The following is a 20825-nucleotide window of genomic DNA, read 5'->3' on the forward strand; positions in this document are numbered from 1 at the left end:
TTGTCTTTTGGCTTGATTTTTGGTAGTAATTAACTACAAAACTTTCTTTAGTTAACTCTATCAGGGTTTTTTGTTAAATATGTGTGGCTTCTGAATTTCACGTTATGTGTAGAGATCTTACCACTTCATGACTATTTCATTGTTTTTCCTTCCAGATGTTTGCATAGTTTATTTGTTTTTCTTCCAGATATTTGTATATTTATTTATTTTTTGTATTTAAAGCTTTTGACCATTTAAAATGTATTTGGGGATAGGGTGTATTAAGTATGGATCAGACTTCCCCCCCCCGTTGTCCCAACACCATGCATTAAAAAGATTAGTCTGGCCTGTTGGCATGAGGTGCCATAAGGTACCTCCCCGTGTGTGAGCCTTCCCTGCCCAGCCAGATGGTGCACTTTGTAAGGGCCCCGTCCGTTCTGTGCTGTCTCGTTTCCCCTGTAAAGCTGAGCTTCATGTTCCGCATAGCGTAGGTACATTAATGCTTTTTACATGTTAAAAGTTGTGAATTCCATATACTGTATAGAAAAGTACACAGAACATTCCCCTGCTGTTTAATGAAAATTTATAAGATAAACACTTGTATAACCACCACGTAGACCAAGAAATAGACCATTCCCAGTTTCCCTGAAACCCCATATTCTCTTCTAAACAGGGTCCTCTCCCACCCCACAGGGGTGGCCATTCTCTCCACTTGTGACAACAATCTCCTTGGTTTTCTTTAAGGTGGAACCGTCTGAAATGGCCATTTTTTGTAGGGACAGAATTGCTGAGTGTCTGCAGTTCTGCGTTTCAGCCTAGTGATGCGAGCACCTGTGGCTCTCTGAGCAGTGTTGTCCAGTCCAGCTCGGCTTTGGATGTTATTTCAGTGTGCTCCTGCTGTCCTTGTGCCGTGCGGGTCTTCTTCCACTCACTGCCGTGCGGCGTGCGGCCGTGCTGCTGCAGCGTGTCACTTCTCATGTCTGCCATCATGTGACTGTGCTGCCTTTCCCTGACCTCTGTCCCTGTTGCTGCGTTATGGGCTGTTTCCACTTCCGACTACTGCAAATAATGTCGCTGTGAAAGTCCTTGCATACAAATTGGTGCATGTGGCCAAGACACCCTCTTGGACAGACAGCGTCAGCAAGTTAGGGTCCCCTGCTTAGTTATTTTGGTTTGTCTATTTTTTAACTTTTATTTTTTAACATTTATTTTACCAAATGTAAAATGTAAATTTTACGTTTATAATAGAGTTATAAAGCTGGTACAGAGAGTTCCTGTATTTCTTTACCCAGCTTCCCCGACTTTCGGGGTCTTACACGACTGTGGTACATCCAACGTCCATTTTTCCACTGATGTCTCTTTTCTGTTCTAGGACCCTGTGTATGACACCACATTGCATTTCGTTGTCATGCCTCCTTAGACGTGAAACAAACTTTCCAACTCGAGTACAGTGTTGGTGTAAAGTTCTTTGAAGCCCACCCATGTTGTTCCATGAATCACTGGTTGCTTCATTTTGAAAAAAATTTAGTGAACTTCACATAACATAAAATTAATCACATTACAGTGAATAATTCAGTGGCGTTTCGTACACTCACAGCCGTCAACCACCACCTGTCTAGTTCCAAAGCACGTTCATCGCCCCGAATAAAACCCATTGTGTAGTTACCTTGTGTTGCCCTCTCCTCCCGGCCTCTGGCAACCAACCACCAGTCTGCTTTCTGTTTCTATGAATTTACTCACTCTGGATATTTTTATGTGAATGGAGTCATACAATATGTGATCGTTTATGTCTGGATTCTTTCACTTAGCATAAGGTTTTTGAGGTTCAGCCACATTGTAGCATGAATCAGTACTTCATTCCTTTCTTTTTAAAATTGTGGTAAAATATACATAACCTAAAATTTTCTGTTTTCACCATTTTTAAGTGTACAGTGTAGTAGCATTAATTACATTCACAGTACGGTGCAGCCATCACCACTTTCTAGGATCAAAACCTTCTCATCACCCCGAACAGAAACTCTGTGCCCATTAAGCAGTGACTCCACTTCCCCCACTCCTCCCAGGCCCTGATAATCTCTCACTTTTATCTCAATGCGCCTATTCTAGGCAGTTCATATAAGTGGAATCCTGCAATGCTTGTCCTTTTGTGTCTGGCTTATTCCACTTAGCCTAATGCTTTCACAAGGTTCACCCAGCGTCTGTAGCAGGTGCCGGACTTTGTTTTTGCGGTGGACCAACACTGTACAGCCAGAGCGCGTCCTCCTCTTCCTCTGTTCATGGACACCCATGGTGTTCTCACCTGTGGCTCTCGTCAACAGTGCTGCTGTGGACGCGGGCATGCGGGGACTGTCGAGTCCTTGTTTTCAGTCCAGTTGTGTGGATATATGGAGTGGAGTTGTTGGCCGACCCCTGGTCTAGAATATGTATGATGATGAACTACATTCCAGCGTGGTTGGACTGCAGTCTCGACAACACATGCTTTTATTTTTATTTTTTTAAAGATTTTCATTTATTTATTTTTAGAGAGAGGGGAAGGGAGGGAGAAAAAGGAGAGAGACATCAGTGTGTGGTTGCCTCTCATGCACCCCCTACTGGGGACCTGGCCTGCAACCCAGGCATGTGCCCTGACTGGGAATCAAACCAGTGACCCTTTGGTTCACAGGCTGGCATTCAACCTACTGAGCCACACCAGCCGGTGCACATGGTTTTATTATACTTTAAAATTTTTGCCAATTTGTGTAATGGTATTTCATTTAATTTGTGTTTCCTGATTTATGATGGAGTTGAACACATTGTCACGTGTTTATAAGCCATTTGAATTTCCTGTTTTGTACTGTGCCCATTAATTTTCCTATTGGTTTGCCTTTCCAAGTGAATGTTGAGGAACTGTTGTCTCCAATTAATGTTTACTCTGTGTTTCTGCAGAACAAATAGTGGAGAAAGATGAAGGTCCGTATTACACCCACCTGGGATCTGGCCCCACGGTAGCCTCTATCCGGGAACTCATGGAGGAGCGGTGAGTGATGCGCAGATGTCCAAGGAGAAATGCACAAGTCGTTAACAGAACGTGGACTTGGAACACCTCTCAGTTTCACTGCCTTGTGCTAGACAACATACAGAAGGGAATACTGTTCCTCAGACTGTGGAAGGTTGACCGTGGGACTCGCCTATTACTTCTGAGTCTCTTTCTTTGTAGGTCTGTCCTCCATCCATCCCCCTTTCCCCTTTTCCTCTCTCTCTTTCTTGAAATATTTCTTACTGAAGCAATGTGGTGAAGTGGTCGCATGTCCTGTGGAGTTCCTCATGCCCTGCATTTTGCTGCTAGCTTTCCTGTAGTGTGTTTAACATGGTCTTCTGCCCTACATCCTATCAATTGGTAGTTAGGTGTAAAGGCTTGATGAGAAACAGATTGTTTTTTCTTTATTTTTTTAAACTACTTTGTAGGTGATACTTTTGTACCTCAACTAGGAGGAATGTATTGTCTCATCTTCGGCCAGTGGTTGCCTCCTGAGTCCTTTTGACATGGTCCTGGGAGTCTGGCTTTCTTGATTTCTTGGACGACAAGATGTTCTCTACTTACATTGTACCTTTATCCAAGAAATCCTGGTTCCTTTTATTGTGGGGGGGGGAAAGCATTTAGAAAACAGATGGGAGCAGGGCGTGCTCACTGCCACTGGGGTGCTCAGTTTCTGGACCACTTCAGTGAAAGAGCAAAGATGTGTGTGTGTGTCAGTTTTTGATTTTTGTTACTGTTTAATGATTTAAATACATTGGGAGTTTATATTGACACTTATAATTCAAACGCAAGGCTATAGGGTTTTTACTTAATAGCCCTCTCTTGTTCTTTCTTAAGCAGTTTGTATGGATAGAGACTTTAAAATCTGTACACCTGTCCACAACAGGCATTAAATGCTGTGTGTTCCAGTTTATGGACAGTAAGATAGTGATTGAGAGCATGTGGACACTGAAGCTGCACTGAGGCCCAGTCAGTCCTGGCCTACCCCCTTACTGCCGAGTCGCTCAGGTTCTCTGTGACTCAGCTTCTTATCTGCGAACTGGAGTGAGAGACGTGCTCACACTGTGGGAGAGTTGGGAGGACAAACTGAACCGATCGTATGTCAAACACTCAGTGTTTACTGGTAACTACTACATAGGGAGTGTCTACCTCACATACCCGTGTACTGGCTACATTATTTTATAATAAGCAATAGTATTTTAGTAGTAAAGGCAAAGGTTATGTAGACAGACATAACATGTTTGTTCATACATATACATACATGTGTGGAAGGCTGAGTGGCTCTGAGTTTCCACAAATTTGGGGACCTGATTTTGTCTGACTTGGGGAGCCAGACTAATCCTTTCATTGATAGAGCAGGGAGCATGATTTTTCACTGAGTAATAACTCAGAGCGTCCCTGAATGAATAAAAGGCAAGGTGGATGGAAGACAGTGGTCCATCGTAATCCCTCTTCATTCCCATGTACCATCTGGAAACATTTATATTCAAAGCAGAAAAGCAGTTGATCAGAGACACCCAGGCTGTGGATTCGGGCCTGACTGAAGGGGCACCTCTGAGTCAGCAAGAATGAAACGTACTTAAGACAGGTGTGTGTTGTACACACATACCTGTGTGTCACAGTTTCAAGGTCAGGAGGGTCATCACTTTGGCCACTGACTTTTGGAAGGAATTCTCACCCCGTCTGAGGGCTGTCTGGGGCTCAAATGCACAGAGTTCATTCTGGGATACTGTGTGTGTGTGCGTGTGTGTGTTTCCGTCGCAATTTTATGAGACTTCTAGATAGCTGTCTAAACAACTTTTAGTTACAGAAGACTGTTTTCAAACAAGGATTAAGAGATAGTAATACAGTTGAGATTTCTCCTCTCTTTTCCTCATTGCTTTAAAAATAACAGCCAAGTATAGATTCTTCAGAAACTGATCCAAAAGAGGAGTTTCTCTCAAGACCAGGAAAACTTGTGTTTTTCCTCAGCAACTGGTTTATTTTTATCTTGAGGACCTTGTAGATCATGTAACAGATTGTGTTTGCATCTTTGTGTTGGCTGCCCATAAGCGAGAGCCAGATTTGTGTGCCCCGTTAGGAGGAATGTCGTTTCTCATCTTTGGCCCATGGGAGCCTGTTCAGGTTCACTCCTGAGTCCTTTTGACAGGACCCCGAGGAGCCTCCATTAGCTTCCTTGATTTCTCATGTGATGAAATGTTCCAGGTTTGTCTCAAAAACACACGCAAGGCCCACTGTCTGCGTTTTGTGTACCAACATCAAAAGGAAAAGGTCTGTTTCCACCTTTATTGTGGTGCCACCGCCTCCTATTTTTATCATCTAGACACGTCTTCAAGTTCCTTTGGGAACCAGAAAGGGATTGAACGGTTGACAATGAAAAGAACCCAGCTGGGGGTCTAGTTTGTGAATGAGTCAGGCTGCCCCTCTCCCTAGACCTTTCCTTCCTCTGGGGCCACAGGAGGGAAAGCAAACAAAATCAAGGAGACACCGGTGCTTTTAGTTTACCTGGTAAAGATGTGGAGGAAGGAGGGGCAGTCAAAAGGGAGCCCTAAAACATCATCCCAGTTTAGTAGGTGTTCCATCCCTCCCGGCGACCCAGCCCTCATCGCCCCTGATGGTTGGAGCCAGCTGTTCCAATGTGTGTCTGAGAATGGAGTGCTGCTCAGAGCCCTGTGGCCTCTGGTGGGAAGAGGATCGATTCTCTGCAGGCGAGGAGTTCATCCAAGGTTCATTCTGGAAATGAAGAGCCAGCACTATTCCTCTGAGTGTGGGGGAGCTGGCCTCAGTGTGATAGAGGTAACCCCGAAGAAGCACCGGTGTAGGTCAGTGGTTCTCAGACTTGAGTGTGCTTCCATCTCCTAGAGGGCTTGGGAAGGCACAGCCTGTGGCCCCCAGCCCCGAGTCTGTGACCCTGGACTGTGCCCTTGCTCCCCTGTTTCTAGGTGATGCCCGTCCTGCCTGCGCCCTTGAAGAACCACTGGCTGGAATGATCGGGTTTCCCTTGGGGATGAGGTTTCAGTCCATCCTTGCAGACTTAGTTTAGGGTCTAGGAATTCATTCCATATTCTAAAAAAGCCTCTAATGGTAGGGCAGAAAGTAAGACATTTAAGAAAAAAGAAATCTAGAGTCAGTCGGTTATCTTTAAATACCGAGACAGTGCTGGTTTTAAAAAAAGTGTCTAGCCAATCATTCAGTGCTTGGCCCCTTTATTTGCTCTGGAATATGAAGCTCACTACAGGAAGCTTTTCTCGCAAGGGCGGGATGGTGCGGCAGGTCCTAGCCAGGAAGCCCGAGTCAGTGTCCTCAGCTCACCCTCCTGTGGGGAACACGATATCCTGTCCGTTCCGGTGAGAGCAGTGTGGTCAGCTCCGGCTGTTCCTCCCACAGCGACCCCAGCACTCACTGGGCACCCAGCCTCTGCCCTCAGGGGCCGCTTCTTGATAAATTTTGTTGCGTTGAACGTTTTCCGGGACCCAGACAAAAGCAGCACTATGTGGTCTTGTCCTCTTGAGCCAGACCACGCTGTGGGAACTCCCCGGAGTGCTGTCCGCAAGCACATTCTATATGGGACTCGCATAGCCTTAGAATTTTAATGTGGTAATTATCAGAAACAGTTTTCACCTCTTCACTGAGGCCTGAGTGAAATAGAGAACTCCGAGAAACCTCAGATCAGCATTTTTTAAATATTAGTTCTCTTTTCCAATCACAAAAACAAAACATGTCTGTAAGAGCCCTTTTCAAAAAAGTTGAAAGTGAATACAGCTCTCTAGCAATTTGCCTTCCCAGAAGAAACTTTAAAAAAAGCAAAGCTTACCTTTAAGTTCTTTGTAAGCATTTACAAAGACCTACAAATGATATAAAGAAATGTCGAATCAAGTGGGATCAGCCATACTGTGCCCACCGTGGGCAGCTGCTGCCCCCCATCTCGTCCCTGTCAGCACACGTAACTGTTACATCCTTTTGGACGGCCGCACGGCCTTTGTTGTGCGGAAGTGCGTTGCACTCTATGCAGCCAGCCCTGTGCTGGACACTCCCGTGGTTCCTGATGTTTCTGCTATTGGTGTGGCAATAAGTGTCTTGTTCCTAATCTTGGTGTGTTCACACAGTTATTGCGGGGCGAGTGGAGTGAGATGGAACGTATGTGAAACTGTGTGTGTGTTAGCAACATGTATGACTGTAATAGCTGTGATAACATTACCCTCTATTAAATGGCCTATTAAAATAGTATGCTGAGACCCAAAATTGGATTCACTACAGAAATCCAAGGATAGTTTGATTTAGAAAGTCTGTTAAAATAGCATTCCATGTTAATGGACCAAATGAGAAAAACCATTCCGTTATCTCTCTCCTTAGATGCTAAAAATGTTTTTGATAAAAGTAATCGGTTTTTAAGTGTTAAAAATTTGGTTACATTTATTGGGATGACACTAGTTAGTAAAGGTTATCAATTCTTGACTGAACATCCTTGGAACAAGAGACCCTTTCTGAGTGAGGAAGCCTCTCTCTGTCCCAAAGTCGGAGAGCTTCATGCTCAGTGCTGAACAGCTGGGGGCATTCCCGGCACAGTCGGGAAATAAGCCCACGTGCCTGCTAGCGCCTCCGCAGCGCTGGTCAGCACGGAGGCGAGAGACGGAGACAGGGGTGTAAAGAGTTAAAAACGAAGAGGTGGCAAGTGACCACTATTTGCAGGAAATATACTGTACCTGAAAGAAAGAAGCTATTAAAAACAAGATAATTCAGTAAGATGACTGTTTACATTATTAAGAATAATTCATGTTTGTTGGACTCTTCCCTTATGCCAAGAACTTCAAAGCACTTTAAATAATGCACTCCGTGTGGATTCCCTCATTTGATCTTTTTTCTAAGCCTAGGAGGAAGAAATCATTTTTATCTGCATTTTACAGATGAGGAAACTGAGGCTTGGAAAAGTCCAGTCATGTGGCCACAGTCTTTGTAGTGAGAAAGTCCCTGGGCTGGTGCACCAGCCCAGTCTGTCCGACCTCCTGGGCTGCACGTCAGGCATCCTTACTCCCAGGGAGTTGGGTGGCCTCGAGCCGGCCAGTTCAGCTCTGGGGCCGTAGTCTCATCACTTCTGAGGGTGCTTTGGTCAATTAGCTGCTCTCAGGATCCCTGGGCGTGCACACGTGTAGGTGGGCCAGGGCAGACGTCTGAGTGGGAACCAGGTGTATTTACTGTCTGAGGGAATCTCGGAGTCAGTTCGTGCTTCATGGAGTTGCTTCTCCCTGACCTCAGCTGTCCTTGTCATGTTCACATGTCAGTTGTAGGTTGTTGAAAGAGAACAATAAGGATTTCCCCGTGTATTTTCTTTGTTTCATTGAATTTATAAATAGCTAGCCCTCAGGGCAACTCAGCTGACAGGGCTAAACACAAATGCCTGGTTTGCCTACCTTCCTACAGGCTCAGAGCCAATAATCAGGGACATTCTGCTGGACCTCTCCCTGGGACAGAGCTGGGCCAGGGGCACCAGAGGCTGTGGGAACCTGGAAGTGGCCACTGTGTTCCCAGAAGCTCTTAGCACAGAATAAACATTTACACCTTTCTCTTTCTTCTCTGTTGCCCCCACAGTAACTAGAAACCTGAAGAGGCTTGCCTTCTTACTGTAAGTTGCTCTCCTTTGGGTTCCTCTGAGCGAAGGGTGCTTCTGTCTCCCTCTCCAGGTATGGAGAGAAGGGGAAAGCCATCCGGATCGAGAAGGTCATCTACACGGGGAAGGAGGGGAAGAGCTCACGCGGCTGCCCCATCGCCAAGTGGGTGAGTGCTGTGACCCTGCAGCCCAGGCTGTGCCTCACTCTCCAGGGCTGGGCTGTGGGGAGGAAGTAGACGTGTTTCTTTCTAGGGAACCTTGGAACCAGCCTCTGGTGTGTGGTTACAGTCCTTTCCCCCAGCCTCAGCGACTTGACCTCCTTTTACGTAAATGCCAGCCCCTGGCATTCTGGGCTGGCCTTGGGACTGCTCTAGTCATTCATTATACTCGGCTCACACCGTCCCCTCGTTCAAGGCTGAAGATGGCATCTAACCGAGGTCCAGGCCCCACTGAGGCCAATGACAAACAGACTGCTCTTCTCCCTCTGTGTGCCCAGAGTTTCTAGTGGCTCTGTCCCCTGTCTGGAATGGGGTAGGTCAGGCAAGGTCAGGGGCAGCCTTGCTTCTGAGCCACTGTGTCTTATGAGGCAACCTGGGTGTCTCAGCAGGGTGATGTCAGTGACTCAGACCCCAATTTCACCCAGAGTTTTCTGACCCTTACACTTCCAGTCCACAAAGAGTTTTTTAGGACCACTGCAGCGTGAGGAGTGGCAGGGTCGTGGGGTGGCTGTGAGCCCCACACTGTGCTGGGTGCCTAGGAGAGGGATATGCAGGGAAAATGGGAAGCCCTCTCCCTGTGTTCATCTGCTTATGATGTTGAGACACATGAAATAAAATTGCAGAGATGTGAATAATCGAGGTTGAACTTGGAGAGGCAGATTTGGTGCTGTAGCGTTGAGGGGCAGGGACACAGGTGATGGGAGGAGCGTCAGCCGGTTTTCCCAGTGAATGTGGACGTGCGTGGGGCCGTGAATACAGGGCCACATCTGACGGGTGAGGAGGGAGAGGAGGCGTTTCCAGTGAGGAGACTCATGTGGGCTGAGGCAGAAAGGCAGTGTGAACACACACACAGCTCACTTGGAGTGAAGGATAGTGGTCAATGACCTTTGGTCAGCCTGAGCCCATCTGTGGGCACATGCCTGTCCTTATCTGGTGTTTACCCCCTGCCTTTGCATCTTTGTATTTAATGAAGGCTCAAAGCAGGGACTCATGGCAAATGAGTCCAAAGGTATGTTTTGTTTAGCATGTGAGGAGGAAATTCTGACACACGCTACAGCAGGGGTGAACCTTGAAGACATGCTAAATGAAATCAGCCAGTCATAAAAGGACACATATTATATGATTCCACTTATGTGAGGGACCCAGAATAGTCAAACTCATGGGCCAAAAAGGTAGGAGGGTAGTTACCAAGGGCTGTGGGTGGGGGAGAATGGAGAGTTAGTGTTTAACGGTGGCAGAGGTTCTGTTTTGGAAGATGGACGAGATCTGGCAACGATTGCACAGCCATGTGGATGTGAATGTACTTTCTGCCTCTGAACAGTACACTTAGAAACAGCTGAAATGGTAAATTTTATGTCACACATTTTTTACCACAATAAAAAAAAATCGGATGTGGTGCTTCTATCTTTTTAAGAGGAGATTGCATGTAATAATCTGGATTTCTATTTTCTTCTTGCAAAATTGCTAGAGATAGCTACATTGGGCTGGAATTCCCTATAAGCAGTGGTTGATGAAGAGGAGGCTTTGCTTCCTCCTTTGGAAGATGCAAGTGCTGTCCCTTTGCCACAGTCCACGCCACTCCCTAGTCTTCTTACATCTGGTCCATTTTCCTCATTTATGTCACCTGCCTGGATGCCCCTTGGACACGGACATACTCACGACCAAGTCTGTGTCCAGCGCAGATGCCTGCTGTCCTCTGGGCCCCTCCATTGGGCCTGCTGGAAATAGGCACTTGGGTGTTGCAGAGGCCTCAGCCCTGCATGTTCCCAGTACCAACACGGATGCGAGCTGCTACAGCACAAAATGTGGGCATCCCTTGTGACTTTTCCCTGTCCCCCAGTTCCTGTATTCAGGTGGTCCCAAAATCACCTCTCTTCCAATTGTCTCTGGAATTCACTCCTTTTCCTATTTTATTCCCCACTGCCCTAGTTCAGGACTTTGTGCTTGTGTTATGTCCGGGTTCCCAGGCTACCCCCTGCCACCCATCTGTCCCCCCATTCTGCAGCATGAAGCTCTTTACATAATTAAGCCCCCTGCTTATTGTCCTGGGAACCCATCCTTGAGTCTTGTTCCTCACTCCGCCACTCAAGAGTCCTTCCCAGGCTCCCCTTTTTATCTGCACCTACATCTTAGTTTGTCACAGAATGACACGGGGTCTTTGGGGGAGACTCAGCCCCCTCATTCTCCACTACCAGGACCCTGTGCCTTGACCTCCTGTTTTGGGAGCCAGGACATGTTTCAGGGGTGAGTGCAGACTGAGGGGAGGACCGGGGGAGGGAACAGCCAGACCCTGAGGAGCAGAGCGCGTCGGGCTCCAGGCCCTTGCTTTTGAGTCGGCAGCCAGATTGAGATATAGCTCACATACTGTTGGCCTTTGTGAAGTATATAATTCAGTGGATTTTATTATATTCACATTATTAAATTGTAAAAGCTGTATTGAAATAGGTAAAACATAAGATTTGCCATTCTAACCGTTTTTACGGCTACAGTCCGGTGGCACAGCTGCGTGTACACGGTGACGCAGCCATCACCGCAGTCTGCCCCGCAGCCGTCGTCGTCAAACGGCGCTCCCCACCCTCTCCCCTCACATCTGGCAACTCCCTTCTGCTCTCTCTGTGAACTCGCCTCTTCTAGGTGCCTCGTGGAAGTGGAGCCACACAGCATTCATCCTCCAGTGCCTGGCTTCTTTCACTTGGCATAATGTTCTCAGGGTTCGCCCATGCTGTGGCATGTGTCAGAATTTTGTCCCTTTTTTAAGACAACTGCTGTCCCACTGTCTGGACATGCATCATCGCATTTCCCATTCACCAGCTGCTGGACACTGGGCTGTGTCTGTCTTGGGCTGGTGCATGTACGGCCGCTCGGAACACGGGCCACAAGCACCTGCCGGGGACCCTGCTCTCGGGTCCCTCGGTGATACTCCCAGGAGTGGAATTGACTACTTAGGTGGTGGTTGTATGTCTAGCTCTTTGAGGAACTGCCAAAAACTGTTTTCCACAGCACCAAGGTCCTTGCTTTTTAACCAGAAGTATGCACATGTGCAGCATTGTGTCTCCCAGTGTTTTAGGATGACATAAAATTCTCCTAATGTGTTTTGGCTTACAATTTTAGCGCTGTATTTGTATTCCTAAGTCTACATAAATCATTAGTAACTTAGTTTTTGTATGATTATTTTCTTCTTAAAAAAGTAACTTTTGTGTTTTTCATTCCCTAACTATAACAGTGTCAGCCTCTGTGGTTGTGACACCCTCAGGACACTGCCCTAAAGACCTGCCCCCCACCCCGTGTGGCCAGCAGCGGGGAGGGGGTGTGTAGCATCCTGAGCAGAGGAGCGCAGGTGCCTGGCTCCTGGTGGTTCACGGCGCCCACCCTGCCCTACATCCCTGCAGGTGATCCGCAGGCACACGCTGGAGGAGAAGCTGCTCTGCCTGGTGCGGCACCGGGCGGGCCACCACTGCCAGAACGCTGTGATCGTCATCCTCATCCTGGCCTGGGAGGGCATCCCCCGCAGCCTCGGAGACACCCTGTACCAGGAGCTCACTGACACCCTCCGGAAGTACGGGAACCCCACCAGCCGGAGATGTGGCCTCAACGATGAGTACGTGGGCAGGGCTCTGGGCAACTCTGGGGAAAGCGCTTGTCCCATCCAGGTTCCTGTTTGCCTGGGGTGAAAGAATGCTTCCCCATGGGCCCCGACCTGGGCTCTGGTCCTGGCTGGGGAGGGTCTGTCAATGTGGCTCACCTTTGCTCTTGTGCCCAATCAAATCTGAGACTCTCATGGTAGTAACAAGTGTGAAAAAGTGTGTGAGTGCCCCACTAGTTCAGGGCATTGATGATATTCACAAAACCTCCCCTGAGAGGCTTTTCTTTTTATTTCACATTTTAAATTAAGGTATTTTTACTTACAATTTTATTGTAAGTAAAAATACCCTTATTGAGGGACACAGTTGGCAGAGTTTTGACAAATGTTTACAGTCATGTAGCCACGACCATCACAGTCAAGACACAGAATAGTTCCATCATCCAAAAAACTCCCTCATGCCCCTTTGTAGACGGCCTCCCCCCACAGCAGCCACCAGTCTCATCTCCTGTCCCCACGGGTTTGCCTTTTCAAGACTTTTGCATGAATGGACCCACACAGTGTAGCCTTTGCACTCTGTCTGCTGTCCCTGAGCACCGTGTTTCCAAACTTCGCCTGTGGGTGTACATCAGCAGCTGGTCCCTTTTCACTGCCAAGTAGTACTCCACGGCAGGGCTGTGTTGCCGTTTGTCCATTGCCCCCGTAAAGGAGCATTCGGGTGGTTTCTGGATTTTATTAAGGGTCGAGTTGTAGCCTCAGCATTTGTTTAAAGCCTGCCAGCGCCCAGGTGTGTTTGAACTCTGTGGTGCATGTGCTTCCCCTGGCTGTGTGGTCCGCATTAGAGCCAGTCAGGGTACTAGAGTTCAGGCAAAGCATGAACCTTACGGGGGTTTTTGTTCAAACAACCCATGTGCTTCTCCCAAGAACATAACCTCAGACCTCCAGGCTCAGGATTGAGAACAGAACAGGCTACAGAGAGCTGCTTCTCTACCCAGGGAAATTTGAGAAAGGACTTGCAGGTGGAGAAGGATGTGGTCCCAGTCGCTGGGAGTCCAGTGGATGCCAGGCCTCAGCAGGGCCTACCTCTGAGGGAGGATGAAGATTCTAGAACAAATAAATGTACCTATGCCTAACACGGGGTGTGTGTTGCAGCCGGACCTGCGCTTGCCAAGGCAAAGACCCCAACACCTGTGGTGCCTCCTTCTCCTTTGGTTGTTCCTGGAGCATGTATTTCAACGGCTGCAAATACGCTCGGAGCAAGACACCTCGCAAGTTCCGCCTCGCAGGGGACAACTCAACGGCTGCAAATACGCTCGGAGCAAGACACCTCGCAAGTTCCGCCTCGCAGGGGACAACCCTAAAGAGGTGAGGAGCTCACAGGGAGCAGCAGGTCCCTCCCACTCACCCTGTCACGCCTCATGTCTCTAATTGTCTTGTGGGGTTAACACACCACAACTCAGATGTACAGAAAATGGAGCTTGCTTTATTTTTGCTAACTGACCTTATCTTGCTGTGAAATAAGATTGTGTGAGAAATGCATGGAGAGGTACAATGAGTGAAAAATTAGGCTTCCCAATTACAAGTGCTTTCTTTAGATTCTTCCAGTTTAAAACCATCTCTTTAAATATTCAGATTTCTCATTGGAATTTGATCCTTTTAAAAGGTAATTTCTTTCCTTCATTCTTCTCTTTCTGGGTCTGGGAGGTGTCAGGAGGAGGACCCCTGGTCCTTGGCCCATCCTCTGGGCCAGTGCCTGACCTCCCAAGGTGTCCCCTATCCTGTCTGGTAGCTGGGAAGACGCCTCTGCAGTTGTCCCATCTTCTCCTTTCCAGGGGCCTGGCCCACTCCCTGGGCACTGGGCTGGCATCCACAAGGTACGGCCTCTAGGTCTGAGGCCTCCTCTCTGCAGTCTCCTCATTAGAGGCCAGGCCTGCTGCCCGACCCAGCGACAGGGACAGCAGGTCCCTGGGACTGCACTGCTGGCCGTGCTCAGGCTGCAGCAACCAGGAGCACCAGGTTCAGCCACCTCCCACTCTGCCGCTTCCCTTCGGGTTGCCAATGAGATGAAGGCCACCCTAGAGGTGGTCTCCACTCAGAGTTCCAAATGCAAAGAAGGCGCAGGCCTGTGTCGGTCTCGGCCATTTCCCTCCGACCTCCCTGCCTCTCCCCTGCCTGAGCCCCTGCGGGGTGGCCGTCCGGGTCCCTTTGCTGGGTTCCAGGCAGCATCTTGAGCTCAGCCACTGTGTCTCAGCTCTCTCCAAGCTCCTCGAACCAGAGGAGCTTCCCATTTTCCACCTGCAGGGACTTCCCTGGGGCACATTTTTCTGCACCATAAATAAACTTCTATGCTTGGACATCCAGCTTCACTTCTCAGAAGTAAAAGGGAGCATTTTCTAATTTAGAGCCCTTTTCTCCCTCAAAGCCTGGCTCTTAGACTGTTGTGTGAGCTAGTCTGATAGCCTGGTTTGACACTGGAGTTTCGTTTAGGACGGTATCTGCTCTCCCTGAAAGCAGCAGGTGCTGTTGCTGCGGTGCATGCAGGAGCCTCAGGGGCCCAAGAGAAAGGAGGCACCAGGAGTGAAAATGCATTGGTTTAATTTCTCACAGACACTTCCCTTGTTCCATCAGCTCCTGTTTCCTGGGTGCTTATGAAGTGTGGGGTGCTCTGCGCAGCACCTCACAGGTATCTCATTTAATTCTGCAACGCCCTCATGACCTGTCCTAGGCGAGTCACTCCTTACATCCCAGGTGAGGATGTGGCTTGCCCAAGGCCGTAGAGCAGTAACGGTGAAGCAACAGTTTAAGGAGGCCTGTTTCTCCCCAGAGCTTTTGCGCCTTGCCTTGTGCTATGCTGGCTTCAGGCCCATGGTGCTGGTGGCCACATCGGAGTGGCAGCCTGGGAGGTGCAATTGTGGGTGGCAGCCATTGTTAATCTTAGGAACTTGGTTCTTTTTTTTCTTCCCTCTTTCTCCTTTCTTCCATGAAATCTCTTTATGCCTTCTCTGGAAACCCGTTTAAGGTCCACTAGGAGCACCGACAACCCTACTCACTGCCCTTGGAGGGCGAGAGGTTGGTTGTGGACACCTGAAATGTAGCTGGCAGCTGCCGCTTCACTCAGGACAGCCTTGCCCATTGGCGCGTTCTCTGATGATGGAAATGTGTTCCCTGCTGTCTAGTACAGCAGCCACAAGAGCCACCTGTAGCTGTTGGGCATTTGAAATGTGGCTGGTGCAGCAAAGGAAGTGAATTTTCATTTTATTTAATTTTCATTAAAATTCATGTTTATTGCAGTCAGCACACATGGCTTGGGACTAACACACGCAATGGTGCCAGGTAGAGGGGATGGAGCTTTGAAATCTGTGTACCTGGCTCAGGACAGGCTCTGGGCCTGGCTAGCTACGGAACTTCTAGTGTGAGCCTTGACCCTACCTCTCAGCCGGGGCTTGCCTGTCTCTGACATGGGAAGGAGGATCCGCTCAGAGCTCACGCCTTCACGTGCTGCAGCGCCACTCCCTCGCCCAGGCTGTGGAGCACTGGCCGGCAGGAGCCGATCTCAGTGAGACGTCCTGGGCTGGACGAACAGCAGCTCGGCGGTCAGGGAGGGCTACCAGTGGCTTTTCCTGGCGCGCTTGTGTCTCCGACTTTAAAACAGACGTCGCACTCTGCACCGTGCACACTAGGTTGCCGTAGCGACATCTGGTGGCACCTTGCCTCCTGTCTTCCCCGGTGGAAGCCCAGCGGTGGTTCCGGAGTGGCGGCTGGTTTCCGGCGAGCGGGGTTGGCCAGTCGGGCCGCTCTGGACGTGCGACTGCTCTTGTCTCCACAGGAAGAAGTGCTCCGGAAGAGTTTCCAGGACCTGGCCACCGAAGTCGCTCCCCTGTACAAGCGGCTGGCCCCCCAGGCCTACCAGAACCAGGTACTGAGTCCTGGGCCTTCCTCTGCCCACATATCAGCGCCATCTCTGCCCAGGCTCCCCAAGGTAGGGAACGGGGGCGGGGCGGGGTGAGCTCCTCCTCTGAGCTCCTGACAGGAAAGGCCCAGCCAGAGGTGGAGCAGTGATGTGGTTCTTTTATAGGACCCCTTTTTCACACCACACCAACTGCGTCCCAGTCCATCTCTCCTGCATCCCTGGTCTTCAGCCCCCTCCACGACCTCTGCTTTGGTGTTCCCTGGCGGGGCTTGAGTTTCCCTCCCCTGGCACTCGCACCTGCACACCTCTAACGTGGGATGTGGAGCCCTCAAAGTGAGAGCCATTTGTTTTGTGTCTGAGTGGCACAACAAGTTCCCCGCCAGAGGAGGCGAGGGGGTTTGAGGTAACCCAGGAGGAAGTGATTCCTGCAGGGGCATCAGCCAGAAAACCTGCATCCCGCAGCCCAAAGGCAAAATAACCATGGTCCTTAACTGCCCCTCCCTAGGACCTGGCCTACCCAGGTACACGGTCAGGGCCGCTTACCTCAGGTCGCGTGAGATGAGCAGCTCTCCTTGGTCGTCCACACAGGTGACCAATGAGGAAATAGCGATCGACTGCCGCCTGGGGCTAAAGGAAGGGCGGCCCTTCTCGGGGGTCACGGCCTGCATGGACTTCTGTGCCCACGCCCACAAGGACCAGCATAACCTCTACAATGGCTGCACAGTGGTAAGGAAGCCTGTGTCCTGTTACAGCCTCACCCACAGGACCGCCCTGGGATGGACTGACTAGTCTGTAGACAGATGGGCTCGAGTAGGGAGGGACCTAGAGACAGATTCTCAGACACTGGAATTGCCCTGCCAGACTGCCTGTTCCTGCCCACCTTTCTGAGAAAACCCCCACCCGCCCTGGCTGTGGCTCAGTGGATTGAGTGCCAGCCTGTTAATCAAAAGGTTGCTTGTTCGATTCCCAATCAGGGCACATGCCTAGGTTGTGGGCCAGGTCCCTAGCAGAGGGTGTGTGAGAGGTAGCCACACACTGACTCCCTCTCTTTCTCCCTCCCTTCCCCTCTCTAAAAAAAAATAAATAAATCATATCTTTTTTAAAAAAGAAAAAAACCCTCATCAGATCCATGCACAGGCTCGCCTTGTTTCCCATGATTAAGTGAATGCTGCAGAAAGCAGCTCCATGGGCACGGGGGCCCCAGTCATCTGAAGTGTGGTTCCAGGCCCCTGTGAACACTTGAATCCAAACACCCTCTCGATTCCTTCATTGAGCCAACGTTTACTGTGCCCAAGTACAGCTTTAGGTGCCAGGGCATAAAATGCAGTCCTTCCGCATCTGGGGTCTGATCTACTGTCTGGTAGAGATAAAGGCTGAGAGGAAAAGATGGAGGCGGCCAGAGGGTGGAGTGATGGGAGATATTTTAGAGGCAGCGAGGCCTCTGTGTGGAGGGGCACCTGAGCTAAGATGTGAGTGAAGTGAGAGAGTGAGGAGCTGAATGTGTGGGGGTGGAGTTCTCCAGGCAGAAGGACCTGCACAGGCCAAGCCTTGGGGGGTGTGGATAGAGGGGCAGGCAGGGACCAGGGCACCGGGAGCCCAGGAGGCCCAGCAGGGCTGGGGCTTGTGCTCTAAGTGTGATGGGAAGTCCCTGGAGCTTCCCATCTTCAGCTGTGAGGAGTAAGATCTCATTTATAAAGTTAGACATGTTCTCTTGCTCCTGCAGATGGGGAATAAAGCGTGTGAGGTTGGGGGAAGGGAGAGCAGGAGGCTGGCACAGTTGTCTGGGCCAGAGGTTGACAGGGCTTGGGCAGGAATGCGGGTGGGAGTGGGGGTAAGTAGGCGGGTCTTGGATGATTTTGAAGATAGGGCTGAGAGGATTTGCTGATGGACTGGCTGTGGGGTGAGAAGGCAGACTGAGGGACTGCTGCAAGATTTGTGGCACAGGCAACTGAGCAAATGTTGGTGTTAAATACTGAGATGCAGAATAATGGAGGAACACCAGTTTGGGGGTGAAAAAATAAAGAATTGTTTTGAAATGTTTGCTTAGATGTCTGGGTGGAGATGTGGAATAGGCAGGGGAGAGGAAGAATCTGGAGAAATGAAGTCAGGACTGGAGAGCATGTCGTTAATTCGCGGTTGGAGCCCCCAGGCTAGATGCAGTCAACAGGAGAGTGAATGGAGAGGGGCGGATCGAGCTTGTGCAGGACGCCCTCCAAGGGATGAGGCCAGCTCTCTTCTCTGCATTTTAACTAGGTCCTGGGCAGACAGGGCTCCTGAGGAGCTGGGGAAGAGGCAGGGCCACCGGCACGTTCATCTCAAAGGGGTCCCCAGATCGGGTGCAGCTTGCGGCCCCATGGAGATTGATGGCCCAGCCCTAGGATTTCATTTCTCCACCTTGTCTTCCTTCTCCATGTCCAAGGCCAAGAAGCAGGATGGGGCAGCCTCCTGTCCACACTCTATTGTGGGGTTTCCAGCTGAAATAGAAAGGGAAGGCCCTCCAGGATTAGGAGCAGGGTGGGGAGGAGGACAGGTCACCAGGAGAAAGGAGCACAGGAAGGAGGTTACTGGGATTTCAGAGCTTCTAGAGTGTGGAGAGAAAGAAAGGAAACTTTTTCCAAAATGACTAGTATATTTTACTAATTGGACAACTGTTCCTTGTAAAAACATTTAAATAACATAAGAAAATATAAATAAAGAGTTGCCTGAGTCCCATAGAAATAACCAATGTTAGCATTTTAATGACCATTTATTCAGACACCTGAATGTGTGTGCATGTACAGCTATCTAAATTTCACACAAATGGGCTTCCTCACCTTCTCCCTTCCTTCCCTCTCTAAGTAGAGATAAATAAGTAAATAAATCTAAAAAAAACAAATTGTATATAAATCGAGCCCTGGCTAGTGTGGTTCAATTGGTTGGAGCAAATCAAAAGGTCTCAGGTTTGATTCCCAGTCAGGACACAACCCTAGGTTGCAGGTCCAATCCCCAGTCAGGGCACAAATGAGAGACAACCAATCGATGTTGAAAGAATTGTGTACAAATTGAAATGTCTGTGTACTTACCCTCAAAACAACCAATAAAATCTTAATTATGAAAGAAAAAAAAGCAGAGAGTAAATTTGAGGGGGGAAAATCAAACCTTGTTAGTAATCAGAGAAATGCAAACCAAGGAGATACATTTTGACAATGCACAAAAGTTTCTAAGAAATTATTGGCAAAATTTTTAAAAAGTGTAGGGATATTGAAACACATTCTGCCAATATGGGTTAAACCCTGATGATAATTACTTTGGGTAGTTCAGCAACATGTGGCGATTCTGCTCCACAGTAGTCTAAGGAATTAAGTATCTTAAAAATTTTGGGCAAAGGATAAGGTATTATTTATTGTATGGAAAAATTGGAAGCAAGTTTAAATGGTACTGAAAGATTAAATAAATGAATGCATCAATACAGTAGAATCAGCTCTTATTAAATCATCCCGAAGGAGAATATTTATATTTTTTGCATGAAGTTATAGAACCACATGCATGATATGAAAGTGTTTACAGTGGTTGTATCTGGGTGGTGGGATTAGAGAAATAATTTTTATTTACTTTTTGTTGGCCTACGTTTTCTGCAACCAGCACAAGCAGTGTTTAATAAAAAGGAAAATTATTTTAAGAGTGAAGGGAGGCCGAGTATTCAGGGCACAGAGGACAATGAGGGGAGGTCTGAGGCCAGGAGGTTCAGGGCAGGGGTGGGGGGCATTTTGCTGGCCTGGAGGGAGGGCAGAGCACATCTCCCAGCCCTGAGCTGGCCCGCTGCCAGCCATGTGACCCTGGGCCAATCATCTCATCCCCTCTCAGCCTTAGTAAGATCATATGAGGCAGTGTGAATGGACATGCTTTCAAAGCTGTAGAGCAGACTAAATGTTGGTGGTACTGTTACTCTGAGAACCAAGAAAGAGGTGCTTTTTAGACACTCCAGGAGGTAGCAGGGAGCAAGCATTAGGGCCAAGGGTATGGCTGGTGCGGGGGCTGCCGGTGGGCACCGTGTCACTGCTGGTGGATGCTCAGCCCCTTCTTCCAGCACTGGGCCCCCCAACGCCATGCCCCGCCCTCTCTGCCTGGGCAGGTCTGTACCCTGACCAAGGAAGACAATCGCTGCGTGGGCAAGATCCCTGAGGACGAGCAGTTGCATGTGCTGCCCCTGTACAAGATGGCCACCACGGATGAGTTTGGCAGTGAGGAGAACCAGAACGCCAAGGTGGGCAGCGGGGCCATCCAGGTGCTCACCGCCTTCCCCCGTGAGGTCCGGCGCCTGCCAGAACCGGCAAAGTCCTGCCGCCAGCGGCAGCTGGAAGCCAGGAGGGCAGCAGCTGAGAAGAAGAAGATTCAAAAGGAGAAGCTAAGCACCCCAGAGAAGATCAAGCAGGAGGCCCTGGAGATGGCTGGCATCTCCACTGACTCAGGTGTGTGGGGAGCAAGCATCCACCAGGGCAGTGTTGGTGCTGTTGGGTGATGGGCCTGGACAGCTCCCT

At 49.2% G+C, this 20825-nt stretch overlaps 1 protein-coding gene across 1 annotated transcript in view; it reads left to right on the forward strand.

The window, feature by feature from the left end:
- Window positions 1-20825, forward strand: part of TET3 (tet methylcytosine dioxygenase 3) — a 99935-nt gene that overhangs the window by 71285 nt on the left and 7825 nt on the right. Inside the window, exons 5-11 of the mRNA XM_037064856.1 lie at window positions 2905-2995; window positions 8674-8767; window positions 12208-12416; window positions 13551-13701; window positions 16225-16314; window positions 16897-17034; window positions 20420-20756. Of these exons, the coding sequence (XP_036920751.1) occupies window positions 2905-2995; window positions 8674-8767; window positions 12208-12416; window positions 13551-13701; window positions 16225-16314; window positions 16897-17034; window positions 20420-20756 (1110 nt within the window). The remainder of the gene's footprint in view (window positions 1-2904; window positions 2996-8673; window positions 8768-12207; window positions 12417-13550; window positions 13702-16224; window positions 16315-16896; window positions 17035-20419; window positions 20757-20825) is intronic.

Source organism: Sturnira hondurensis, unplaced genomic scaffold (genome assembly GCF_014824575.4).
Source record: "Sturnira hondurensis isolate 20B ecotype Veracruz unplaced genomic scaffold, ASM1482457v3 Scaffold0015596, whole genome shotgun sequence".
In the NCBI taxonomy this organism is placed as follows: domain Eukaryota; kingdom Metazoa; phylum Chordata; class Mammalia; order Chiroptera; family Phyllostomidae; genus Sturnira; species Sturnira hondurensis.